Source organism: Trichosurus vulpecula, chromosome 4, assembly GCF_011100635.1.
Source record: "Trichosurus vulpecula isolate mTriVul1 chromosome 4, mTriVul1.pri, whole genome shotgun sequence".
NCBI lineage: Eukaryota > Metazoa > Chordata > Mammalia > Diprotodontia > Phalangeridae > Trichosurus > Trichosurus vulpecula.
The window spans coordinates 246,466,183-246,493,498 of NC_050576.1; the positions used below are offsets into that span (position 1 = coordinate 246,466,183).

At 40.0% G+C, this 27,316-nt stretch overlaps 1 protein-coding gene across 1 annotated transcript in view; it reads left to right on the top strand.

Moving 5' to 3' along the window:
* The window catches only part of FNDC3B (fibronectin type III domain containing 3B), a 390,617-nt gene that overhangs the window by 265,219 nt on the left and 98,082 nt on the right, over positions 1-27,316 (top strand). The window contains exons 7-9 of the mRNA XM_036753943.1: positions 14,126-14,184; positions 21,478-21,635; positions 22,954-23,013. Coding sequence (XP_036609838.1) covers positions 14,126-14,184; positions 21,478-21,635; positions 22,954-23,013 — 277 coding nt within the window. The remainder of the gene's footprint in view (positions 1-14,125; positions 14,185-21,477; positions 21,636-22,953; positions 23,014-27,316) is intronic.

Consider the following 27,316-nt stretch of genomic DNA (forward strand, 5'->3'; position numbering starts at 1 on the left):
GTTTCAATCAATTTCTTAGCTCCATGCACTTGGCAAGCAAACCTGTTTCTCCATCGTGGTTTGGAGCAGATGGTGCTGAGTTTTTGTGATCGTAAACAAAAAAAAAAAAGAAAGAAAGAAAATGTTTCTTGGGAAGCCGAAGTAAAAAGGGGAAAAAATCCTGATGAAGCTAAGAGGAAATTATTGACTCAAAGCGGAACCAAATGTTTCCTATGGACTTACTCACTTAAACTTTAACTTTTTTTTTTTTTTGAGAGGGATAGAACCTGTGATTTCACCCATGTGGGGAGCTTCCTTATTGTTTTTGAGAGTTTTCTGGGACCTCAGGAGATTAAGTGACTTCCCAGGGTCTCACAACCATAGATCTTAGCGGTAGGATGTGAGGCCATGTCTTGGGAGAGCCACGCCCAGGGCGGCTCTGAATCCCCTGGTCCATGGTGTGCTTTTAAATTTGGTGACAGTTCACATCTAGACCTCCATGTTACACATTCAAAATGCACCGTGAGATTCATGGATTTGATTGCTTTTGGATTTGGGTTTTATTTTTTCCCCATTTTAAAAATGATACCCCTGTCAAAATTATGTGTGCACCCCCCCTTTTTATAGCAGCTTATTTGAAGAGAAGGCGTGTCAAGGTTTGGCTAAATCCAAGAGGTTTGACCTAATTAGATATTTTCCCCTTGAAATGCTTGGGGTACCCCTGTTGATCACTGCTCTGCCATGTGTCAGGCAATATGGACACAAGTTCTCTTGATGGTGGGACTAGTTTTAACTGGTCACGGGTAAATGGGTCAGCTGGAAACTATGCTGAGGCTTTTGGGACACTGTGTACGTATGTGTATTGTGGAAGGAATGAAGGAAAGAAGGGAGGAAAAAAGAATGAAAGAAGGAAGCATGAGGGGGAAGGAGAAAAGGAAGGAAAGAAAGAGGGAAGGAAGGAAGGAGAGAAAGGGAAGGAAGGAAAGAGAGAAGGAATGAAGGAGAGAAAGAGAGAAGGAAGGAAGAAGAGAAAGGGAAGGAAGGAGAGAAAGGGAAGGAAGGAAGGAAATAAGAGGGAAGGAAGGAGAGAAAGAGGGAAGGAATGAAGGAGAGAAAGAGAAGGAAGGAAGAAGAGAAAGGGAAGGAAGGACAGAAAGGGAAGGAAGGAAGGAGAGAAGAGGGAAGGAAGGAGAGAAAGAGGGAAGGAATGAAGGAGAGAAAGAAGGAAGAAGAGAAAGAGGGAAGGAAGAAAGAGAAAGTGGGAAAGAAGGAGGGAGAGAAGAGGGAAGGAGGGAAGGAGAGAGAGGGAAAGAAAGAAGGAAGGAGAGAAAGGGGGAAGGAAGGCAGGCAGGCAGGCAGACTGGCTTTATTAATTGATTACTCTGTGCCGGTCGTTGTCTAAGTGCTTTACACATATTATCTCATTTCATCCTTACAACCACCCTGACAAGTAGATGTTATAGTTGAGGAAGCTGAAATTACTCGCTGAGGATCGTATAACTTATACGTGTCTGAGGATGGATTGGAACTCGGATCTTCTTGATTCTAGGCCCAGCACTGAATATGTGTATAATTCATCTGTATTAAATACATATATATTTTGTGTGTGTGTGTGTGTGTGTGTGTGTGTGTGTGTGTGTGTGTGTGTTATATATATAAATCGTTACGCACACACGTAATACATGCACATATAGTTACGGTTAGCTCATATCTGTTGCTGGTGGTTGTCAGGACACTGGGCCCCTCTTCAAATGAGATAATAATGGCAAAGCTCTTAGGCACAATTGAACATTAGGCATTGCCATTATCATCTTCATCGTTCTTATTGTGTCCTCTTCCTCCTCCACATTGATCCCCTCGATGGGTACCAAAAGCCAGTGTGATGGCTTGGCAGGACACGAGGGCACCATCACACTTCTCCTATCTGCCTTTACAAGATTGTGGAGAGGGAAGTATTTTCCACACCTGGAAACCTTAACAGAAATGGGAGTCATCATCCATCTGGACCGTAAAACATCTGCCGTGATGGGCCGAGTCTTCAAAGTCAGGACCTCATAGGAGTCTTTCTAGAACCACAAGGCAGAAAGTAGAGCATAATCTTTCATTACCTTCGTAAAGCTCGATATCCTGTGTTTAAGTGTCTGCCTGGCTCTTACACACCCAGGGAGGGTAGCGGTTTTTGGTCGATAATCACAAAGTCAAAACTTGCCCCAAAATATACACGCTATATCTGGCCCACATTAGGGCTGAGCTAGCCAGTAAAACAGCCCAGACACATACATGGCAGAAGAGGGCTCAGGCCCTCCTTGTCTGCCAAGCAAGCATGTCTACCTTCTACTTGACCCATTTCTGTGGGTTTGCTATCCCTGTTTAATTGGCTGTTCTCTAGGGTAAAAAAAAAAATACCCTTGTCTTCCCTTGCCCAGTCGCATACATATGTGATCTCCCTTTGTGGAGTCAACAGAAAAGTTTCTTACGGAATAAGAGAGGAGCTTTGGTCCAGACCTCCCAGGACCTCCATTTTTATTAAAGGTCTAGACACAGCCCTTGTATCATGTTTTATTCTTTAGATTTTTCCATGCCTCCTCCCTTTTCCCTACAGATGAGCTGTCGTAAATGCTCACAGTACAGACTTTTTCAGATGTGTTCCCAGGAAGGGAGAAGACGGCCTCTCTGCCATGTTCTAGCCAGAGTTATAGAGGGGCATGAGAGGACCAAGCCCATCCTACTGTTTTACACTCACAGGTGGCCCATTGTATACAGGCCTAGGTCCCACCTGTACACATCCATTTCCCTTTGCTTGCTTTTTTGAAGGCTTCAGAAGTTTTTTAGACATCTGATCTCCTTTTAGTGAAAAGACCTACCCCAAAGGTCCTCCCCCATTCCCTATGTGATCAGTCCAGAGCTTCCATTTTACATTCCCTTTCCTTCAGTTCTGTGGAATATTATTTAGTTTGAAATATTGAGTCTTTTATCACTCACTTTTAAAGTCAGTTTTTAGAAAATTCCTTTAAAAAATGGAGATTCTTTCCCTGCCACCCACCTTCCATTGGGGTGGGGGTGCAGAGAAGAAAAAGAAGACCCTTGTAAGAAATATATATAGTCACGCAAAACAAATCCCTGAATTGATCATATTTTAAAAAGAAATGTCTCAGTTTGTACCCTGTGTCCCTCATCTCTCTCTCATAGTCACTGAAAAGGAGCAGTTCTGTCTCAGTAGAGAGATTTTCCTCTCCAGAGTTTCCTGTATTGAAAAAAAAATCCCACATGAAGTTAAAAAAAAAAAGTGAGACACCATTGTCACAGAAGCTACTAGGACTAAAATGTTGTTGGCCTTCACACTTTAAGCAATAGGCGTAAATGTCTCAAGTGTAACAGGGATGTTTACATTTGGGACATTTTCACCATCAAACTTTCCTTGGGCAGATTTCTTTGGTCTCTGACATTCAGCATCCTATTCAATGCCTTAATCATAGTGTGGAGGGGATACTCGGTAATTAAAGACTATACCAGTGGGAAGCAGGCTTGTGCAAATCCTCTGGGGTCGGCCTGCTAGCAGACTGCGTGTCTCTCCTCCAAGGACCCTCCTCGCTGAAGCTGCTGTCAGTCAAAGGTCAGCTTCCATGGGAGGAGGTTTTTTCAGTACAGAAAACTAAAGACTTGCAAGAAAATTGTCTTCCTGGGACACTGGATTATTTTAAAAACTCAAAACCATCTGCCAGAATTTCTATCTAGATTATATTGATGGAGGGAGTACCCACACTGATGAAAATCATCTATCTTCCAGAGTATTGATTGTAAAAACCGTTTATCTATTGATACTAGTTATTTAGAAGACATAATTCGTCGGTAATCAGTTGTGCTTTTTATTCATTTATCTACCTGTTGCTTTTCTGAGGCTCAGTTTCCCTATTCATAAAATAAAAAGGTTGGTCTAAAGGTCTTCTCAAGTCCAATTCTAGGTCTATGGTCTTTTCTGTGTACCCTCTGACCTCTAAGCTATCTTCCAGTCCATGTTTCTCTTTGTCCATTTTTAAAGGCTCTCCTCCCACCAGCTGCTGGTTCCTGCCCCTCTCAGGCTGTCTTGTACCTTTTGGGGAACATATTTCATATATCCCTATAACTACATATTATCTCCCTAATAGAATGTATTAGAATACCATCCCCTTGACTGACAGCAAGGACAGTTTGATTTTTGTATTTGCTTGCTCAACATTTGAGCACACGGAGCTTGGCACAGTGGAGACACTTAACGAATGCACATTGATCAGTTGAATAGCTTTCTTGTGGTGCATTTTCTGCAGCATTCGGTCGCAGATAGAAAATTGGCCTCCAAGCCAAGAAGGCCTGGATTCAAATCCAACCTGTGACCCTGGGGCCAGTCACTTAAGCCTTTCTGGGTATTAAACAACTTCCTAGACTGTGACTTACACAGCAGGTGCCAAATTATAGCCATAAAAGGAGTGTTTTTACTGATAGCTCCCTACACCAATCAAATCATAGCTCCATCCCCTGCTCACACTGCCTATTGGTATCTCTGTTTCATCCTCTTTTGTATCATGGGTGCATAACCTTTGTTTGCAGAGGAGTGTTTGCCTTGATTGAGATGATTGTTTTCTTTAATTTTCTAACACATTGTAGTATTTTGTTGTTTTATTGATTTTTGTGTTGACCTTACTTGAGATTTCTCTCCACCCCATCTTGTCTCATTTTTGCCTGCCTTGGGATCTTGCAAAGTACCTAGTTTCCAGCTCAGGCGTGTGTGGCTTGGTACGACGATCCCTTGGAAGCACAACCAGCCCATCTCCTCCCTTGCAAACCTTAATAAAGCATATGATGTTGTGACTAGCCTCTCTGCAAATGTAAAAACTGTTCCCAAGGATAAGACATGAGGTTCACAAGAGAACCCTGGGCTGATGTCATCCCCTCGGAATGAAGGGACTGTCAAAACAGTAGACACAGTCTCTGGGCAGCCACCAAGGCTCAAACTTGGTGACTTCCTTTTCTGCAAAGAAAAAAATGTGGTAGTGAGCTGTCTTTGCAGGGGGGCAGTTTTCATGAGTTGAGGGCTTTCTATCATTTCAACCCATCTGGGAGCAGACGTGGAAACCATCATTGGTCTTATCTCATATGATGCTTTTTTCTTTTTTTCTGTGTGTGGTGGCATGGGGTTGGGGAGAGAAACATGGTCTAGCGAAAGGGATTTTACTTGTGGAATGAGAGGTGGCAGGTTCCAATCTACCTCTGAATCTTACTACCTCTGTGACATCGGGCAGTTTCCTTGGCCCATCTGCTGTAAACCAGGGTGTTCTAAATGGCCTCCAGGTACCCTTCTGGCTCTAGAGCTGCCATCCCATAACTCTCTTCTGATTGAGTACCATATTTATTCCAGCCTTCTCTTTGTTAGAGACGGACAACCTTCCTCATTGGAGGTGAGATGTTGAGGTAGCTTTTGTTACTAAAACAAAGAACTTGATGATTTTAATTCAGGCGCTGTGCAAAGTGCTTTACAAATATTATCTCATTTGATTCTCATAACAACCCTAGGAGGTAAATGCTATTATTAGCCCCGTTTCACAGATGAAGAAACTGAGACAAACAGGTTAAGTGACATGCCCAGCACACAATTAGTGACTGAGGATGGATTTGAACTCAGGTCTTCCTGTGTCCAGGCCCAGCTCTGTGTCCAATCTGCCCCCTAACTCTTTCTGTCTCTCTGTCTCTTTCTCTGTCTTTCTCTCTGTACATATGTATACTTTCTCTCTCTCTCGGAAATACCAGGTTCCATACTTCCACCTATGCAGGATGGCACCTTCTCCACAACATAGTCTCAGGGCATTGCCTAGAACAGGGCTGTCCACAATGTGGCCTGCCTACAAGCATATAAATTTACATAGATGCTTTAGGAAACGAAGCCGAGCTACAGCAGAGCTCTCCCTAGAATGGCAAATCAAAATATATTGTCTATTGTTTCAATAAAAACCTAAGGTTGGGCAGTCCTGGCCTAGAACACTGAATGGTTTAAGTGACTGGCGCAGGGTAATATAACTAACATTAGTCAGAGGCATGCCTTGAACTCAGACCTCTCCGACTCAGAGAACAGGTCTCTAACTCCAGGATTCAACGCAGCCTCATCACACATGTATCACTAGCTCTTTCAAACGGACATAGCTAATGCTGAAATGAATCAAATGCCAATTAATTTACAAATGCTCTAATCTGGTATGAAGCCAGTACATCCAATCTGCTATCAGCGTAGTACTGGAAAACCTTCCTGCTGAATAGAGCATGCTTTGTTCTGCCTGGAGAACCCAGGATAGTTCCATGTCCTGATGAAGAGTCAGAATTAGAATGAAAGATGTAGACCCTGCAGAGTTGGTTTAAAAAAAAAAAGTTGGCTTAAGACTGCAAAGTAGCCTGAAGGGCTATTTTTTAAAAAGCTGCCCTCAATGTCTGTGTTAATATTCTTCGATAGATACAACCTAGGAGATGTTTTATCAGAGTTTCTCTGATTATCAGTATCAAGAGAAGATTAAAAAAATAGATGTGTGCATGCCAAGAGTATTCAACACTGAAATTGAAAAAGATGTACAATGTCCTGATGGAGTAATTTACATTTGGAGAATATAAACTTTTTGAGTCAAGGACATCTGAGTTCAAATGTGGCCTCAGGCACTAGCTGCATGACTCTGGGCAAGTCACTTGATCCTGTTTGCCTCAGTTTCGTCATATGTAAAATGAGCTGGAGAAGGACATGGCAAACCACTGAGCCCCCGAGATATTAAGTGCCTTGACCAAAGTCATCCAAATAGCAGATAACATGAAGCAGTGCCATCATTCAAACCCAGGTGTTCTGCCTCCAGATCGTCTGAGTCTTTGAGGCATCCTAACTGAAAGTAGCCCAGAGAGCAGTGAAGAGGCTCAGGGTGGGCATGAACAGACAGTTGCATTTTACCAATGATTACTTGGTAATAGTGGGATCATATCCTCTCCATGGTTAGGGTTGTCCCCTTTTTAAATTTACTTCCTGTAGTCTTCGTATAGACTTTGTATTTTGTGAACTTAAATGCCCTGAGGGCAAATACTGTTTCTTTTGTGCCCCAGGTGCATAGGACAGTGTTTTTATATGATGCATGCTTATTAAATTGAAGTGAACCATTCTAGAAAATAATTAGATGCTATGCTCTTTTTAAAAATTACTAACAACATGCCTCCAAAAACAGTCAAAAAGAAAAAGACCCACAGATAATGATACATAGCAGCACTGTTTTTGTTTTAGAAAAGAACTGAGGAGGTGGAACCAAGATGGTGGGATACAGGCAGCAATCTAGCTTAACTCTCCCAACATTCCCCTCCAGACAACTTTTAAATAACGCAGAGCCGACAAAGGCTCAGGGTAAGACATTTTCCCCCTGAGACAAGTCCACAGGAGAGGTCTGTAACATCAAGGTGGGCACTGGCCCAGAGGAGCACCAGCAGTGGGCCTTGGAGGTGGCCACAAAGGAGCAACAGATTCAGAAATTCTCAGTCCAGAGATAGTAGTGGGACCAGACAACTGGCAGAAAGAGATTCAGCGGATCTTTTGCTGACACTGGGTGCAGCTGGCACTGATTGGCAACCCTGTTGCCCATAATCAGTTCTGTGTTGCAGTTTGGAGAGGAACACTTGTGGCCGGAGGAGAGCGGGGGACCTGGTCACACTTCAGGGCCAAGAGGAGCACTACTGCTTGCAGCTGTAGGAAAGCAAGGACCCTTCCTGGGCATAAACTAGAAGAGTGGTGAGCATAGCTCTCCCCAAATCACACCACCTTGGAAGTACCCAAAACTTGCAGACCTCCAGAACTAACTGAAAACAGCAGCACAAAATAGCCTGAAGCTTGGCACACTGCCTCTCTACCCCAAGGTGTGCAGAGTGCAACTTTAACATTAAGTTCAAAGTGAAGAAATAGACTAGGAAAATAAGCAAACAACAACCAAAAAGAACTTTACCATAAAAAGCTATTATAGTGGCAGGGAATGCGAGGCCACAAACTCAGAAGACAACAGTATAAAAACAACTACAAAGCCTCAAAGAAAAAATGCTAATTGAACACAAGCCCAACAAGAATTCCTAGAAGAGATTAAAAATGGGAAAAACAATGAGAAAATTATGAAAATTAACAGCATAGTAAAAGAAGCACAAAAAAACTGAAGAAAATAACACCTTAAAAAACAGAATTGGCCTAATAGAAAAAGAGGTACAAAGGCCCACTGAAGAAAATAATTCCTTTAAGAATTAGCTATCATTGGTCAGGTGGAAGCTAATGACTCCATGAGATATCAGGAAACAATAAAAACAAAAATCAAATGAATGAAAAAATAGAAAATATGAAATGTCTCTTTGGAAAATAGATCCAGGAGAAATAATGTAAGAATTATTGGACTACCTCAAAGACATGTTCACCAGAAGAATGATGATCAACTATGAAAGACTTAGTTATTCTGATCAACACAGTGATCAAGAAAATTCCAGAGAACTCATGATGAAAAAGTGTTATCCACCTTCAGAGAGAGAGAGACTTGATGAACTCCTGAGTGAAAACTGCTCTCTTTATTTTTTTATTTTTTTAAAAATTTGGCTAATATTGGAAACATGTTTTTCATGAATTAACATGCATAAATGATATGATTTTGCTTGCTTTCTCAATGTATGAGAGAGGGTTGAAAAGGAGAGAATTTGTAACTTAAATTTTAAAAAGAATGTTAAAATTATAGGTTTTTAAAATTATATATGTATATATATATGGATATCTGTGTTTCAATATAATTGGCTTCCTTCTTAATCCATTTTTTAAAATTTGATTTTATTTTAGACTCAAAAAAAATAGAATTTTAAGGAAAAAGATTGGACACAATGCAAGTACTGCCCATCAGTAGGGTGATGTCTACATAAATGGTGGTACGTGGACACAGAAAGAAATATCCTTATATTGTAAGAAGCAAGGCATAGGAAAAATTCAGAGAAGTAATAAAAGACTGATATGAACTGATACAGAGTGAAACAAGCAGAACCAAGAAGTCAGTATACACCATAATTGCAGTAATGTACATGGAAAGACCATTAAAATGAAACTGAGTTCTGTGATTATAATGACCAATCATGGCCTCAGAGAAGAGTTGAGGAAATGCTCTTATCTCCCTTCATTTCAGAGGTGAAGGACTGTGAGCATGAAGAATGGTTATACTGTACTGTCAGACTCTCCTGATTTGTTGATTATTTTGGCAGAACTCAGGGGTGGTATTTTTTCATTTTTTTTATTACAAAGGGCCGCTCACTGTGCAGGAAAGTGAGAGGAATTTATTTAGAAATTAAGATGACCAAAAAAACTAAAGATTTCAATAAAATGAAAAAGATGTGCAAAGACTGGAAAGCATCATATACGCACATACATGTACGGGGTGTTCCTAAAGTCTGAACACATGGGCAAAAATGCATATTTTCAAGAAATAAAATGAATGAAATTTTCAACAACATTTTATTTAATTGGAATGTTAACAGATAACATCTTCAATATGATTTCCATCATTTATGATACAAAGGTTGATGCACTTTGCAAGATTCAGGTGAACTCAATGTGGTAACTCCACATTGCCATCAATTTCAGCACATTCACTCTTCATGCATTTTATGCATTCAATCAAGTGTGTTGCATCTGTGATTTTTGGTGAGTACACCTTCTCCTTTATCATATCCCAGAAAAAGAAGTTGCTGAGCAACACAGAGTCTTCGGTAAAATATAGATTTCCTATGTGTCTAGACTTTAGGGACACCCTGTATAACATAAAAACAAAAGGAATCAATTTTTAAAAAAATAAAAATGCAACTGAGTCTCAATTACCTTTCAAAATAGGAGAGAGAATATTAAGAAAAATCCGTTGATATCAAAATAAATAATCTCTGTACAGGCCCTGAGGCTGTTGCCTTTAAAACTTTTTAATTTTCTTAGAGAATTACATTCTGTTCCTGTTCTTTCTCTCTCCGCCCCCAAACCCCCTTCCTGGGAGCCCATGTCTGCATGTTTGTGGCTGGCTTTGCTTCATGGAAAACTTAAGCCAAGCTTCATAACCTCCATTTGAGGTGCAGCTGGGCCATGGAGGGATTTTGTGTGCAGGATGAGTCACATCCAGGTCACTCTCAGACACATGTCAGTGTTTCATAAAGGAGAAATGCATAGTGAATTGAATTAACTTAGTTATTCAGATCATGTTGGGAAAGACAACATATTCATATTGGCACATTAGCTTTTGAGGAATATTTTATATGCAGCTGCCACCAGATTGATTCCTTTTAAAAAAGCTTTAATGATGCTTTTTAATCCATCGCCGTCATCCTGTCATTTCCCAGTAATGCTATCCTCCCCTCCCCATGCATCTTCCCTTTGCGCCAAGCAGTCAGTTCACACGTTGAACAATGCATGTGCCTCGTTCCACAGCCCTAGTCAGCTACTTCTCTGCCTAGGAAGATGTTAGGGCTTGAAGGGGTCTTCATTACCACCCAATCTGACCATCTCATTGTGCTAATGAGGAAATGAAGAAACAGAAAATAAGGGACTAGGTCACATAGGCATGCTCTGTTCTCAGTTCCTCTCCCCTCAAATCCAGTGGTCTTTCCACCGTAGCAGAAGGAGGTATGTTTTTGATCCGTCTTCTGGTTGACAGGTTATCAGAAGTCTAATGTGTTCTGGTCAATCAGTCAGCATCCTTCCTGCTATGTTCCAGGCATTGTGTTGAGCTCTGTTGTCTCACATAAACACTCAGAGTGAAGCAAATAATTGAATTAAAAGAGAGAGCATTTATTGAGTGTTTGCTTTTTGCCTGGAGTTAGGATCATCAAAACAAAAGCAGAATCATACCTTCCTTTAAGTAACCTACAGTCTGCCTGGAACATTTATTTCTTTCTTTTTAGTTCTCATAAAATCTGTGCAATGGGTTTTATATCTTTTATATGTCTTTCAGGCTATGGTGTGTGTGTGTGTGTGTGTGTGTGTGTGTGTATGAGAGAGAGAGAGGGAGGGAGGGAGAGAGATGAGCAAAGTGTATGTGTTAGATATCCTGTTCATTGTCCTCCGGTGTGTTGATAATGATAACAATAATTAATAACAATAAATAACATGTATGTAGGACTTGAAGGTTTGTAAAGTGTGCTACAAATATTTAATTTGATCCTCATAAAAGCTATTATTGTAATTTTACCAATGAAGAAACTTGAGGCAGGTAGAAGTTAAGTGACTTGTCCAGTGTCACACAACTAGTGAGTGTCTCAGACTGAATTTGAACTTAGATCTTCCAGATTCCAAGTTCTTTCTCTCTTCTTTTTCTTTTTTTCTCATGGACTTAACTAACATTGATAAATATGAGCATTTCAATATACAATGAAGAACAAAACAAATTATTTATGAAACTTGTGTTCACAGAGTTTTAAAAAATGTATATAAAATGTAACACTGTGATGATGGAATTTGGGGGTTACAAGGGACTTCAACAGTCATGTTGTCAAACCCCCAAACAAAAGGAATCCCCTCTATAACATAATCAGTCTGCATCTGTTAAGTGCCTACTATGTGCCAGGCACTGTGTGAAGGGCTGGGGATGCAAAAAGAGGCAAAAGACAGCTCGTGCCCTCAGAGAGCTTACAGTCTAACAGGGAGACAACAAGCAAATGGTTGTGTACAAAACAATATTTGTACAGGATAAATAGGAAATCATTAACAGGAGATAGGCACTAGAATTAAGATAAGCAATTGTCTCTCCTGTACTTGAAGACTTCCCAGGAAGATGAAGCCACTGCTTCTCCCTTCTCAAAGTAGCCCCTTGCCCGTATGGACCGTCCTGATCGTTGGTGTTGGGAAGCTTTTTTCTGACATGGAGCCTAGCTTGACGTCTCTGCACCATCCATTCCCCATCACGGGTTCTGCCCTCTGGTGTCCAACAGAACACATCTGTAAGCCTTTCCCTGCCTGACATCCCTTCAGATATTTAAACACAGCCCTCATGTCCCCCCTGAACCTACCCTTCTCCTGGCTAAACACCCCCAGTTCCTTTGGAGCCTTTGACTAATCTCTCTGCCTCCATCTTGTCCACAAGAGTAGTAATGGGATGTTTTACCAATTAGCTTTGCTAATATCTTAATAAACTACATCGATAGTATTCCCCTCCCCTCTTTGTTTAGTAGTGAGTCCAAAAAAGGAAATGAGTTTCGTTTGGCATAACCTGGTGAAGTCAGCTCTTGGTAGTCACCTCTCCACCATCTGACCAGCCCCCAGCCATCACTTAATGACCCCTCCACAAACTTTCCCAGGAATCAGAGCTTACCAAGCTATAGTTGGACAACTCTCATCTCTGTGCTTTTTTATTTTTATTTTTGAAAATTGGGACATTTGCCCTTCTCCAGTTGCATGGCACCCTTCTCGTTTGTCACGATTTTTCAGATATCACTGACAGCAGCTGTCGCATCCACAGGTTTGGTCTTGGATTTGGTTTTTTAGGCCCAGAGGATATAGTTCTTTCGGCTCTGGTGGCTTGAATTCATCAGGGCCACCAGATGCTCACCTGCTATCTCCTTACTTATCTTGGGCATCGGCTCCATTAGCTATTTTTGTTCTGTCACTTTCAATATAAAGGTCATTCTCCTTTTCTGAGAATAAACACACCATATTAGCCTGTTTGTAACTCTAAGTTTAGTATTTTTTTGTTTGCTTGTTTCCTTTGGGAAATTTTTAGTATCTTTTTCTTTCCTTCGTATTTCTGTCGCTACTCGCTAATTCATGCCCTGCTTTTATGTTCATGGTCCCTTGGACAGAAGACTGCTTCTTATGGAGCAATTTCATTTTAAAAGCATTATCTTTCTTTTACCGACCCTTTTATCTCACTCTAGTCTTGCAAAGCTCTTCATGTGCACATTTGAAAATAAACCCGCACAAACCTGCATTCGCTTCACAGCATCCTGGGCCTTGTCTTTTACTACTGTTACTAATACTGCTGCTTCTGCTGCTGCTACTACTACCACTACTACTACTACCACCAACACCACCACCACCACCACCACTACTACTACTACCACTACTACTACTACTACTATCATCATTATTATTATTTCTCTTCTTCCTTTGAAAATGGCTCTCAAACTTGCTACTTTTTCCAGGTATTGCATCATCTCATCTCTAATGTTCACTGCCAGACTTTTTAAGCATGGCGTCTTAAATCTTTCTGAGCCCAGCTTTGCCCCATCATTCCACTAGCCAACCAATTAGCATTTATTAAGTGCCTGCTAGGTATACAAAGATGAAAATCTTTGCCTTTCGAGGGCTTGCAATCTTCTGTAATCTGTAATTGTGTAATCGCTGTTTTTGTGCCTTTCTCAGTCTTTCATCCTTCCTGCTTTTGACCCTTCTCTCTAAAAGGTGGGTCCGGCCTGGAGAGGGATGAAAATATATGTTGCTCTGTCACTTCCTTCTCTTGCAAAGGTTTGATCAGTTAACCAGCATTCATTAAATGTCTACCCTGTGCCAGGAATTGTGCCAGGGTGTGGGCGTATAAAGATCATTTATTTATCTCTTTGCTTCTCCATTACTTGGTACAGTGCCTGAATCCTAATAAAAACACACTGAATTAAATTGAATTGGTTTGAATCGAATTGTAGAAGCTGCTACCCACTTCTGTCATTGAGTAACCGTGGCCCTGGGACATTTACTCTTCGTATCTGGGCTTCTTTCCTCATCCATACAGTGAGAAGATTGGCCTGAGTTGTTCCTTCCAGCTCTAATTCTTTCTCCTAAGGCTGACATCTTGCTAAATACAACCTAGTATGAAACTCTTCAACGTGTGTAGACTAACTAGATGTGTTTCCAAGTTAGCACGTCCCACATCCCCCCACCGAGAACTCCTGTCCTTGTGCGGAGCTGGCCTTGTCAAAGCCAAGATATGTTTCTTGTGGTTTTCCTTCCCTAATAGAAAAATGTTGCCAAGAGTTCACTTGTTAGATAACATTGAGTTGTAATGGATCCTAGTTAAGACGCCATTGTGAAAACTGAAGGATTTGGGAGTGGGTGCCATCTACTGGTAGTAACTTACTTTTCTTTCCTTTTCTTCTCTCTTTTTTTTTTCCATAGAGTATGACTCGGAAGCAAAAAGGGTTCAAGACATTCTTTCAGGAATTGAGAAACCACAGGTATGTCTTCGGGATTTCTCAGCATCAGTGACAGTCTCATAAATATTTCAAGTTGTATTCTTCTCTTCCACCAGATGGTAGTTAAGAGGAAGGGCCATGAACCTTTGCAGGTTCCTCATAAAATATGAAATCGTCTTTGGTTATTAATAGAGCATGAAGAATCCTGAACGGGAGATTACTGTGTTGTCATAGTATACTCAGACCTCTTTATTTAGACCTTCTGAGCGCAAAGGGATAGTCTTCCCGCCTTCTAAGCACCTCAGGATTTCCTTTTTCAGATCCCCAGCCCAGACTAGTCTTATGTTTTCTTTTAGAAAATTGCTCCTTACCCATGTAAATAGCAACTTAACCTAAACTGGTTCTCTAATTATTTTGACTGGTTAATTCTATACCAACATTTGGATGTTATCAGGGAGAAATTATGTCCAGAATATTTGGTCCACCTGGAGTAAACAAAAATCAGCACAGTGGGAAATTATCTGGTTTAAATATTTAGGTTTCTAACCTGTAGTTGCTCTGAAATCCAAGTTTAAAAAGCCAAAATGTTGACTCAGTCTTTCTCTTAAGACTGGGCACATCGGAGCTGGAGGATATCTTTCTGGCCGAACATGGAAATAAAAGTTCCTCCTTTCCTTGTTTTTTAAAGACTGACCCATTTTTCAAATCCTCTTCAAGAGTTTGGAGATCTCATCAAGGGGAATAGTTATCAGATTTTGTCCCCATTATATGTATGCCCCTAATCTGCTGTTGGAGTGATATAAATTGTTTACTTCTTTATTTTCAAGGAGGTTTGGAGCTTTATCAAAAAAGTGACTATGTATGTATAAATGCTTATATTTATAAACATTTGTGTATAAATGTTTTCTTGTCTGTCAAATGAGGGAAATTCCTTTCCAGATCTGTGATCTATGATTTAAATTTATCTGTCTATCCATCTCTCCTCTTCTGTCTATCCAGCCATCTACCATGTGTGTACACACATGTGAAAACATACATATGTGTATATAGACACACATATGTGTATGCATGCATACACACATATACAGACACATATACTTTCATCCCAACTGTATTTCCCTTTGCCAGTATGTTCTTTCTTTTTCTTTCAGGAGAAGTGATAATAAAAGAAATCCTTCAACCTGGAAACGTGGTGTATCCATAGTTAGTACAGCCCATGGCTTGAATATGTCAGAAGTCATGCCTCTATCTCCTCAGCCTCCCATGACACTTCTTTTTGTACCAGTCTCATAGCTTTTTAAAATTCTTGCTGTTATCTTTTGTGATTGTATTACTGTGATTTCCCTATAGAGTTCTCTCTCCTCTCTCTTCTGAAGGTCTCTGCCTTATAACAAAGAGATCAAAACAAAGGGAAAAACAGTTCAACAAAAATAACCAACATATCACCCATCATAGGTACCCATAGGTGCCCTACTTCTTCATAGAAGGAATGTGTAAGGTACTGTATTATAAGGAGGATCTTTTTAAGCTGAATGGGTTTTGGGGAATCAATGGAAGGGCCTTATGGTGCTTAGCCTGAGGAGCAGATATATGGGGAAAGAGGTGTATAAGAGATATTTTCAGACATTTGAAGGGCTGTTATATGGAAGAAGAGTCTAGACTATTTCTGCTTCACCTTAGAAGACAGAACAAAATACAGTGGGTGAATTAATTAAAGAATTAGATTTAGATTCATTATAAGGGAAAATTTGCTAATAAATTATAGCTATCTAAAAGTGAAATAAGCTGCCTTGGTAAGTAGTTCCTCCTTTTCCCCCTCCCCTCCCTGCCTCTTGAGATCTTCCCACAAACCAAATGACTTTGAGATCCCTTCCAACACTTAGGTCCTAAAAAGTATTATGTCCCCTCCAGTATATAGCTTAAGTAATAGAGAATGGCTGTGGAGTTCCAGGAAACTAAATAGAAACAAAGTGACACCATGATTCAGCGGCAGAAAGAGTGATAAAATTAGTCCCAGAGATGGGAAGAAGGATTGCAGGTATCTTTCTCCAAGTAAAGAAACCCCCAGGATGGTGGCTGCTGCAGTTGGAAAGGAAAGGATGGAGTCTCTTCTACTGGTTAAGAAAAGAACCTTGATGCACTTACCTCCTTTTTCCTAGCTACAGTTAGTAACACTATGACCTGTAGCTGTTTGAATATAAAAGGTGCATGTTTTATTTTTAAGTTTTGACTTTACGCTGGACGTAGAACATGGAAGAAGCTTCTTGACTGTGGGGGTTGTGTATATCTTTCTTTGTTCCCCATGCCACACAGCATAGTAAATACTTACTGAGTCACTCATTGACTGAATTCTTGTTTTCCTACAAATATTCCTGTAGTAGAAGGTATTGGAAGCTTTAGTTTCTAGGCCTGGGGAGCTGTGTACTTGGAGTGAAGCATCAACACTCATTTGGTGGAGAGAACATCAGATTTGGGAACTCAGAACTCAAGTTTGAATGCTGCCTCCATAGCTAGACCTAGGATTTCCCAGAAGTCCCTTCCCCTCTCTTGGCTTCCATCTCTTCCTCTAGAAAATGAGGCCTTGGACTAGATCCTTTCCAGCTTTAATGATCCGATTTAACCTACCCAAATTCACCCTGGAGGTGCTATTCCATCAGTTAGACAAAGACTTAAACAAATGTTTTTGGATTGCCTAAGATATATAGGACATGGCAGTAGGCTTATGCCATCCCATGGGAATTGTGCTTAGTAAATCAGTGATTTGGAATTTAAAACCATAGCTGAAGTACAGAAATAACATTAAAAAAATAATCTTAAATAATTTACAAGTGTTATCTACATTTCTTAAAAAAAAAAAGAAAACCTCCTCCAAATTGCTTTGACCCTCTTTCGTAGTAATGCTGGAAATATTCTCACTTAATACTAATGAGCAGTTTACTTTGGCCCTGTAAATAGACACAACCTGGACCTTGCATTCACTATTGTTCACACTTGCTAATGAGTAACTCCGTTGAACTTTAATCAACAATGGATTTGAAGGGCCCACCAGTGAGCAAACTGACCTAATATAGGCATCTGTCCCGTCAGAGATATTTCCTTGAAGGGTAAACAGCTGCATAAATGTAAGACCCTTTGATGGCTCTCAGACAATCAGAAATTGGGGAAGGAAGCTGTTGGTTGTGAAATTCCTACATTCACAAGGACTTCTTTCTTGGAGAATGCTCTCTTGGGTGGTTTGTTTTCCCTTGCTTTATCACACCGTTGTCTTGAGGCATTTCTGAAACTGGAGGTCAACCCCCTTTCCATGGGACCCAGAAATGCCTTCGTGGACTTCTAAACTACCTCACTGGGCCACCCATCCTTTCCGCCCTTCCCTCCCTGAAGCCAAGCTAAGATGAGTTTCTCTCTGTAGGAAAATGGCAGCCCTGATTCGGAGGCTTGTTGAAAATGAGACGGCTATTCTGATTCAGGCAAAAACTCAATACTTGGCACCGATGGCCCCTGGGCCATGCAAGGGGTGGGAAATGTTTAGGAGGAAATGAGGATGAGGAGGGGATTAAGTCAAAAGTGGATGGAGGAAAGGCAGGCTAAAGATGTGAATGATTAAAAGGATATGAAATTGTAGCACTTCCTAGTGTACAGACTGGCTAAAATTAGGCTAATTGTTTTCTCTAACAGTTCCTCCAGATACTGTTTTAATAAACAAATGAGAATGATTTTTATGAGTATGTGAGTGATAAATACTTCATGTGATCTCTAAATTCATTTTTATACCAACTTCAACTATTAATATGCCTAACAAACCCATTCTTTATACTACAGTAGGAGTTTTTGACCTGGGAATCAGAAATTTTTTATTTTAACATTTTGATAGTTTCATTTTTATATGATTGTTTTCCTTTCTAATACCATGTATTTTATTTTATGCATTTAACAATATTATTCTGAGATGGTATCTGCAGGTTCTAGACTGCCACGGGGATCCATGCCCTAAAAAAGGCTAAGTGTCCCTGAACTTCAGCCTGACTCCTGTCCAATTATCATGCCTCTTGACATACATATTTTCCAAAATTAATGGAAGTATATTGACTGTTGCCTCTTCTAACGTGCCTCTGGGTTAGAATTCCCCTCTCCGTTAGTTCTTATTAGTTCTTTGATCTTGGGGGAGTCACTCCCCCCAACCCCCACCTTTCATCCCAGGCCTCAGTTTCCTCATCTGTAAAATGAGAGGTTTGGAGTACGTGACCTTTAAGGCCCCACCTGTGATGTTGTAACTAGTGGGTAATAACAGTGTCTCTGAACCTCACTTCCCTTTTGGGTTGGTCCAGATAATCTCTCTGCGAATTCTCTGGATTTTCCTAAGTAAAACATCTCTACTAACTGAAGATAGGGATGCTTATGTCTCTGCATGGCCAGTGCTTATATGTTTAATTTCTCTCTATTGTCATGTACATGTCAAATAGGCAAAAGGGGATATTGTTACGCACCCCTCTAGCGAAGCTGCCAGTATTTTCCCACTGTAAATTAAACTAGTTATTCCCCTTGGTTATTCTGAGCTCCCTAAAAGGCACAAAGCGGCCTTAGTGGCAGAGTGCTGTGGTTCAGAGATGGTTCTTCAGAGCACTGAACAACCAGGGGAAAATAGATGTCACCGGTTGAATATTTCTTGCAGTGTAGCATGCTAATTTAGCTGACTTCTCAGAAGAAAAATGGTGCCCAGATAAGCCACAAAGCCAGGAATGCAAATTGATAGGAATCCATGGCCATTTAGCGTCTGAAGGGACATGATTTATATTTGCTATTTATTGAGAGATGGAATATGATTTTAAGTAGCCGTTCATGAAGTCATTGCTTAATCAAATGAGAATTATATGCAAAGTACCTTGCAAACCCTAAGAAACTATGTAAATCGTAGCTATTGCTCAACGAAGACTATTTTCTCAAATTCTTATAAAGTTGTCATTTCTCTGATTTCTAGGACCTAATCAGTTTACTTTAAAAAAAAAAGTCCTTGCCTTAGCAAAGTCCTGCTTAACAAAATTTAGTGTGTACTGACAGTAGCTAACAAAAGTATTTCTCTCCATTTATTTTGAGACTCTTCATTTTCTTCCTTTCCTTGTAGTTTGATAATGAATTGGTAATTCACTAATAATTAAGAGTCCTCTATCATAGAATAATAATTACTATAATTATTACAATATCTAGCATTTATATATCACCTACTATATTCAGGGACTGTGCTAAATACTTCACAAATATTATCTCATTTGATCCTCACAACTACCTGGGAAATAGGTGCTATTTTCGCCATATTACCATTGAGAAAACAGAGGCAAAAAGAGATGAAGTGACTTGCCTAGGGTCACATAGTGTCGGGCTGAATTTGAACCACAGGCTTACTGACTTGAAGACTCAGTGCTCTATCCACTGCACCAGCTATTCTATTCCTTATGCTGGAAGACATGGTTAATTTAAATATAATAGACTCTCTGGCCTCAGCGTCTACAGACTAGCAAGAGGATATAACATACAGATGATAATCCAGACATAGGATACAGTGTTAGCAATAGCGTGGTGGCAGGAAATTTCAGGTGTCTCTTCAGGGCCTGGGATGTATAATATGTGGTGGAGAAAATAAGCCTGAAAAATAGTGATGGCTGTAGTTTACAGAGGAGCTTATAAGTTAAATACAGACATTTGAACTTTACTTAGTAAGAAATAGAGAACCGTTGAAGGTCTCTGAACAGAGAAATGAGAGATATAAACACATTTAGGACAAAGGGCATCCTTCTTATGGCATATGCTTTCCCTCTTGAAAATTTTAAAAATAAACCACTGAGTAGACCTCAATTTTTTTTCAAAGTAGAATTTGTCATATTTCTCTTTTTAAAAACCACAATAAAATTATGCAAAGAAAGCAAATAAAATCTCCTTTGACCCAGAAATTCCACTACCCCAAGAAAGTCAGTGACCAAAAAGAGAACTATCCCAAGGAAGTCAGTGATTAAAAAGAGAACTCATATACATCAGATATTTATAGTAGCATTTTTTTTTATGCTAGCAAAGACCTGGAAACAGTAGATTCCCATCAGTTGCAGAATATTTGACCAAGTTGTGGTGCATACAAATAATAAAATATGTTTATGCTATAAATAACAATGAATGTGATGAATGCCAAGAAGTGTGAGAAGATTTATATGAACTGATGCAAAGTGAAGGAGCCTGCACTAGGAAGACAATATATACATTTCCTACCACATCATAAATGGAAAGAATGGTGGCCACAACAACATAGCTGAAATTGAATGGTGTCCAATTATAAAGACCTAGCTTGGTTCCAAAGAAGAGAATTATGAAGACACTTCCCTCCCTTCATTATACAGCTAGGCAACTGTTGGTGTAGAAGTAATTCTTGGTTCATTGGACTCATGAATGGATTCTTTTCATGGTTATTTTTTGAAAGCATTAGCAAGTCATGAAGTTTCATCAGTTATGAATGCATTGCTTTCTTTACCATTTAGTGATCATAGACTTAGAACTTTGAGGAACCTTGCAGAAATTCCACTCCCTCAAATAACAGATGAAAAGACTGAGCCTGAAAGGCTGAGTATCTTGCCAAGTCTCACCCAGGTAGTAAGTGGTTGAACTTAGATTTAAAATCAGGTCCTCCAACTCCAAATCCTGGACAACAAATGCTTGCGGGTTAGGGGGCTGGAGGAGAAGGCACTAGACCTATGATTTCACTGGTTTAGAAATTCCCAAAGAGGAATGTAAATGTAAATCAGCAACTTCTCTGCAATTAATTGTATTTCTTTGAGTCATTGAGAGAGTTTAGGCGATTGGTCCCAGCTCACCCAGTATGTGTGAGAAGCACCATTTGAACACAGGGCTTCCATATTTGAGATGTGTTCTATCCATCATGCCAATCTTTTTTTTTAAGTCAGAGAAATATTTAATTGTTGTGTCTCATGGTTAAACTCAGCTTCAAGAGAATTGAAGCTTTATCATAATTGTATGAAAGTAACAGATACAGTTGGGCTCTTCCCAGAATATACAATGTATTTACCTTGTATGATGTCGCTGTTGTTGGTGTAAATGTTTTCTGTTGTCAGGCCAGGTGTTGAATGACGTACGGTGTGGTTCATGATGCTATTATGAATTTGGTAAAATGTATTTCCTGCCTTTCTTTTAATTAAAAATTCTTACCCATTAGCAAATTAAAACTCATCATCATGTTTGGGCATGAAAGTACAATGCTATTATCCTTTGGTGTGAGTAAGCAGAGGGTTTGTGTGGACTCAGTCTGACCATTTTTATCCTGATTTTCTCCCTTAGGTCTCTAATGTCCAAGCAAGGACAGTCCTGCTCACATGGTCCCCTCCCACTGGCCTTTCCAGTGGAGACAGACCCCACAACAGCCCACCCTACCCCTACAGCTATGAAGTGGCCTTATCAGACAAAGGGAGAGATGGAAAGTACAAGATCATCTACAGGTAAGGTTAGATGGATTATTTCTTTCTATTCTTCCCCAGGAAGGAAAATGAAATAACTCTACTGAGATGAATGTTTGCCCTTCACCTTTCTAATGCGTAAAATTTATTTTTAAATAGTAGCAGCATCAGTAGGACAGGTTTGGGGCTCTTTAGGGCCCAAGGCCCTTCCTCTAATTGCTTATCCTCTTTTCCCACTTTCCATCACCCCAACTCCCTGCCCCAGTCCATGGGAGTCACCACAAGGAGATGGAACACAAGGAACACCCCCCCCCCCATTCCTGCCTTGAAGTTGAAGAGCTTTAGGGGCTGATGGTCTCTGTCTGCACTAGAGCAAAGTAAGAATGAATGGCTACTAACACAAGTCAAGAACAATGAATGTCCCCTACTGATGCCCATTAGAGACTTTGGTGCTGTTAGCATACTCCTGAACAGGTTTCAGGCATACTGTGGAGTGAATAGGTTTTGGGGGCTAGCGTGAGAGCCCATCTACTGATTCTTGGGGAGAAAGTGTTCTAAGATCCAATCAACTGATTTGGCTTTTAGAACATAACTATCCATAATTTGGGGGCTTCATCTTAGTTTAAAGGAATATTTTCTATTAACATTCGTAAAGTCTTAACTGAAATTTAAAAATATCACTAATTGGACCGAAATCTTACCTTTGAGTTGATTTAAAAATACATTTTCTGTGGTTTTTTAAACAATTGAATAATTAATTAGCATCAAAAAGAAAACCCCACGGAAAATAAGTAAAGCTTCCCAACAGAATCTGAACACATACATTTTAAGAATATTTGATGAGTCAAGTAACCTGGGCTCTGACTTGATCTAAACGATTTCATTTCTAATTCAGCTCAACAAGCATTTATTCAGACCTGCTGTTTTCCAAGTTCAGTGCTAGATATGTGCTTGGTATGGCCAGAATGAAATAGTTCTTGCCCATTCTGGAGCCGCAAAATGATCACATTAGAATCTGAGTACAAAGTATGGATGGAGACAGGTGCCGAGCTCAGGATGCTCATTTCAACTTCTGCTGACCTTAGCATCTTTGTCCTCAGGTGACAGGCATGATGACATTAGCTCCTTATATATAGTTGGTTGTTAGAAATAATGTGATCCTACTGTGGAAGACAGCGAAACTGCCGGCTTATAGAATATACCTTTGGGAAAATTAATCTTCCATCTTCTGAATATAGAAAGGCAACCCTTAGTGTTTATTCCCTATCTTATCAAGTCTAATATCACCTTTTCATTCATCTCCTTTTCTCCTTTGGGAACTGAAAACTGGTACCTATATTGTTTCTGTTTTTCTTTTCAGTGGAGAAGAATTAGAATGTAGCCTGAAAGACCTTAGGCCAGCCACAGATTATCATGTCAGGTGAGTTATGGTACCCAAGTTGTGTTTTATTTGAAAAGCTAAATCTCTAGTGTTAAATTATGGTATGTTTGTTTTCTTTCTTTACCTCTTTTTCTTTCTTTCTCCTCATTCTCTCTCTCTCTGTCTCTCTCTGTCTCTCTCTCTCTCTCTCTCTCTCTGTCTCCTCTTCTCTCTCTCCCTCCCTCTCTCTTTCTCTCCCTCTATCTCTGTCTCTCTCTGTCTCTCTCTGTCTCTCTCTCTCTCTCTCTTTCTCTCTTTCTCTCTCTCCTTCCTTTCTTTCTAAGCCAGAATCACGGATCTTTATTTACCTCTGGCATTCTCTATATTTGCCATATGTCCTTAAGATTTCAAGCATGCGTCTCCATGCTCCATGACTAACCAAGGATTACAGAGACAGGAAATGTACAAGCCTTATCAAAAATAACAGAAAAGTGGATAAATATAGATAGGGAGACTTAGCTCTATATAATTAAATTCCCAAAAAAGATTGGGGTTTTTTTTTAGTGTTGTTTGACGTTCTAAGATCAGAATGATAATGTGTTTAAACATTTTCTCCCTGAATACCTTGACTCACAACATACCTGATGGCTTCTGTGGTCAATTATTAACTACAATTACTATTCCTTAACCTGTATAAACTTTTCCACTCAGAACAAGAAGGCAAACAGAGCCTTCTCTAGTTTGGAGAATCACTGAAGGGTGTAAGAAAAGCAACTGTGCTTTTCAATAGGTCAGTAGTACTGCAGATGAAAACCTTGTGTGAGCTAATATCAATCAATCAGTAAGCTTTTGTCAGTTGTTTATTACCTGCCAGACCCTGTGTCAGGTTCTTGGGATATAAAGACAAAGTGAAATCAGTCCTTCCCTTGTGGAGCTCACATTCTCCTGGGCTTGACCACCATTCGTTGAAAGTCATGGAGATGTTACAACTGAAATGGACTAGAGCTGCTCTCCAGGCTCAGTCTCCATCTCCCACCTCCATGTGTTTGTACAAGCCTCATGCAGAAAATGCCTTCCAGCTTTATTTTTCCCTCTTCTTATCATCCTTATCTCCCGGTAAATCTCACTTCCTACATCAGGGCCTCCAGGAAGCTCTCCCTGCATTCGCCAGTCCTTGCAGCTTTTTCCTTCCAATGACTTCATGTCCACATAGCTGTGTCCATGGTGTATCTCTCTGGGAGACTCTCAATTTCTTTAGGATTTCATGCTTGTATTTTAATCCTGAGGCACTAGTAATACCCAGGACCTTGTTGGCTTTATTGGTGTGGTGGTTGTTTTGTTTTCTTAAATAGACAACTCCCTGTTATGTAGAGAGAGTAGAAAACATCTACCAATGAAGCATATTGGCCATTGTTCTGGATTGAATTGGTGAAGGGAGTTCTTCCGCCTGACAAAATTACAAATCACTGAAATCATAAACCTAAGGTGATCTTATACTATTTTTAAGTCTAAGACTGATAAGTCATTAACGCAAAAGAACCTATTTTCTATTAGATTGTGAGCTTTCCAACTTATTATTATTGTTTAATTATCAATAATTATACCAATTTTAATTATTATTATTAATAATAAATTGACGTTATTAACCTACATATAAAATTTATAACGTGGCTTTTTTAGTGTTGTTTTACTGAAGTATTAATTTTGTATTTATAGGTTTTGTTTCTATGAATATACTTAGGTTGTAGACCATATTATCATAGAGGCCATCCAGTCTAATCCTCTCCTGTGACTGATGAGGAAACTGAGGTCACCCAGAGAGTAAGAGGCAGAGTCAGGATCTGAACCCAAGACCTCTGACTCTAAAACCATTACTTTTTCTTCTGCATCATGTTTATAATTATCCGTTTTAAAAATATCCGCATCCTATTCTATCTCCTTCATAAACCTGTATAGCTCAGGTGAGCATTGTACCATTAGGAGAGGAACCAGTGGTAATCCTCTACCTAGGTTACTGTGGGACGCCTCCTGCTCCACCCTCTATCTCCTGCCCCCCTCCCATCTAAGCTTTGGGTGTATCTGTCATGAAATATTTAACAAATGACTCTCCAGCAGGCAGGAAATGCACCCAAAACATACTTTTGAGTTTGATCTGAATTATTAATATTTTCTCCATCACTTTCTTCAACAAAACAATGAATCAATCTTGATTTGTAGCATGCCCTAAGTTACAAGGAGCAAATATTCACATTATAGATTTAACAATCAACTCTCTCCAACTGATTGGCTCCAGCACATCTCTGTCTTCTAGCCCAGTGGTGTCAAACTCAAATAGAAACATTCTTGCATTTTGACTTTGAAAATCATAAATTAATATTATCAATGTTGTATTTTAGTTTTTTTTTTCTTTTGTTAATCATCTCTCAGATACTTTTTTTCTGGAGTTGGACACCTCTCTTCTCTACTAAAGCAAAATCTTAAAATTCTTGCTCTTCCTCTCTGCTGCCCAGTATATTAGACCTAATTAAGAACATGTTATCACTCAATTTAAAAGGCATCAGAATAATTTAAATATCGCAAAGAGCGCTGGATTTTGGAATCGGCAGATTTAGATACAGACTGTTTAATTCCTTGTATTTATATCCCCTGAAGCTAGCACAGTGTCTGGAATACAGCGGGTGCTTAATAAGTGCTTGCTGTTTAATTAGTTGGTTCTCTGCCAGGTGTGACTCTGCCCATGTGACTTTGGACAAGTCACTTTCCTCAGCTTCAATTTCCTTCTCTCTAAAATGAAGGTGTTGGTATAGCTGGTCTGTAAGGACCCTCCTAGCTCTGAAATTCTGTAAAACTTTTGATTCTCCACCAGCTTCAGAGCAAGATGTCTCGGGCCTCTGCTTCTTAGTGACAAGCATTGTTCTGATCGCTTAGCCGCCACAGGAAAATTTGGCCCCATAACTTTCCCAGCAATGTGATCTTGCAGATAACATTTCCCAGACCAATTATCACATGATGAAACATCCCTGAAAACCTGCTTTCAGTATGTGGCCGTCCCTGCTGACAGGGTGATGGGGCACCAGCCGATCGGGTTACAGATGTGTTCAGGGGGCACATTTCTGAGAATCCTCATGCACCTGCTTCAGCAGCATTCTGCCAGGACTTGACCTCCAGTGAGTGTGGAGAATTCTCCAGCACTCCATTAATTGTGGGGCTTGGTTTTTGTTTTCTTCTTTCTTTTTTTTTTTTTTTGAGGGGTATTGTTTTTTCTTAAGTGAAGTGGCTCTCTCTTCTTCCGGATAGTGGCAAACTGGCTCATTTTTTTAAAAAAAATAATATTTTTTTTCTTCCCCAATTTGCACATAATAAGAATTTTTAACATTCTTTTTGTTTTTTAATTTGAGTTCCAATTTCTCTTTCTCCTCTTTCCCTCCCCTCCCTGGCTTTCTAGCATTCACCAACCCAGTGAAGATGTTGCAAACAAATAACATAAAATACAGTGTGTCATAGAACCCCCGACCTAGACCCTTAGAGCCTGTCTAGTCCAGCACCTTTATTTTACAGACAAGAAAACAGAGGCCTTTGGAGATTAGGTGACTTAGGATCTTATCTTTAGAGCCAAAAGAGACCCAAGAGGTCAGCTAGTCCAACTCCCCCTCATTTTACAGATGAGGGAACTGAGGCCAGAGACAGGTAAGTGACTTGCCCAAGGTCACCGAGGCCGGATTCAAATCTCACTTTCTCCTCGCTCTGAATCTAGCCCTATCCGCTGGGCCATATAATAGATATAAAAACTCTTTGGACTCAGTGTCTCTATAATGTATATAGCGTGTATCTAACAGCATTTCTCCAAAAGGACTTGTTAATAATGATAGATCTGGTGTATCTAATTCCATTGTTGTGGCCATTGGTTCATCGGAATGTAAAGAATAATTGAATTTAAATAGATAAAATGTTTTGTTAGATCCCAGTACTATAAATATTTGGTATACCTCATTTTTCATAAGCATTTAACTATAAATATGTCTTCAAACCAGAGCATTTTCTATTTTTTTTGGTGGGGAGGGGAGGGGAGAAGCAGGGTAGTTGGGGTTAAGTGACTTGCCCAAGGTCACACATTAGTAAGTGTGTCAGATGTCTGAGGCCGAATTTGAACTCAGGTCCTTCTGACTCTAGGGCTGGTACTCTACTCACTGTGCCACCTAGCCTCTGCCCCCAGAGCAGTTTCTTATATTTCCTGGGGATCCCTCCCAAGTAGAGAGTGAATGGCAGGTTGGTAGAGGAACTAAGGAGCCAGCCTTCCCATCAGGAAAACTGAGGCTCTTCTCCTACCTCTGACATATCATACTGGTTGTCTTTGTTGTTGTTG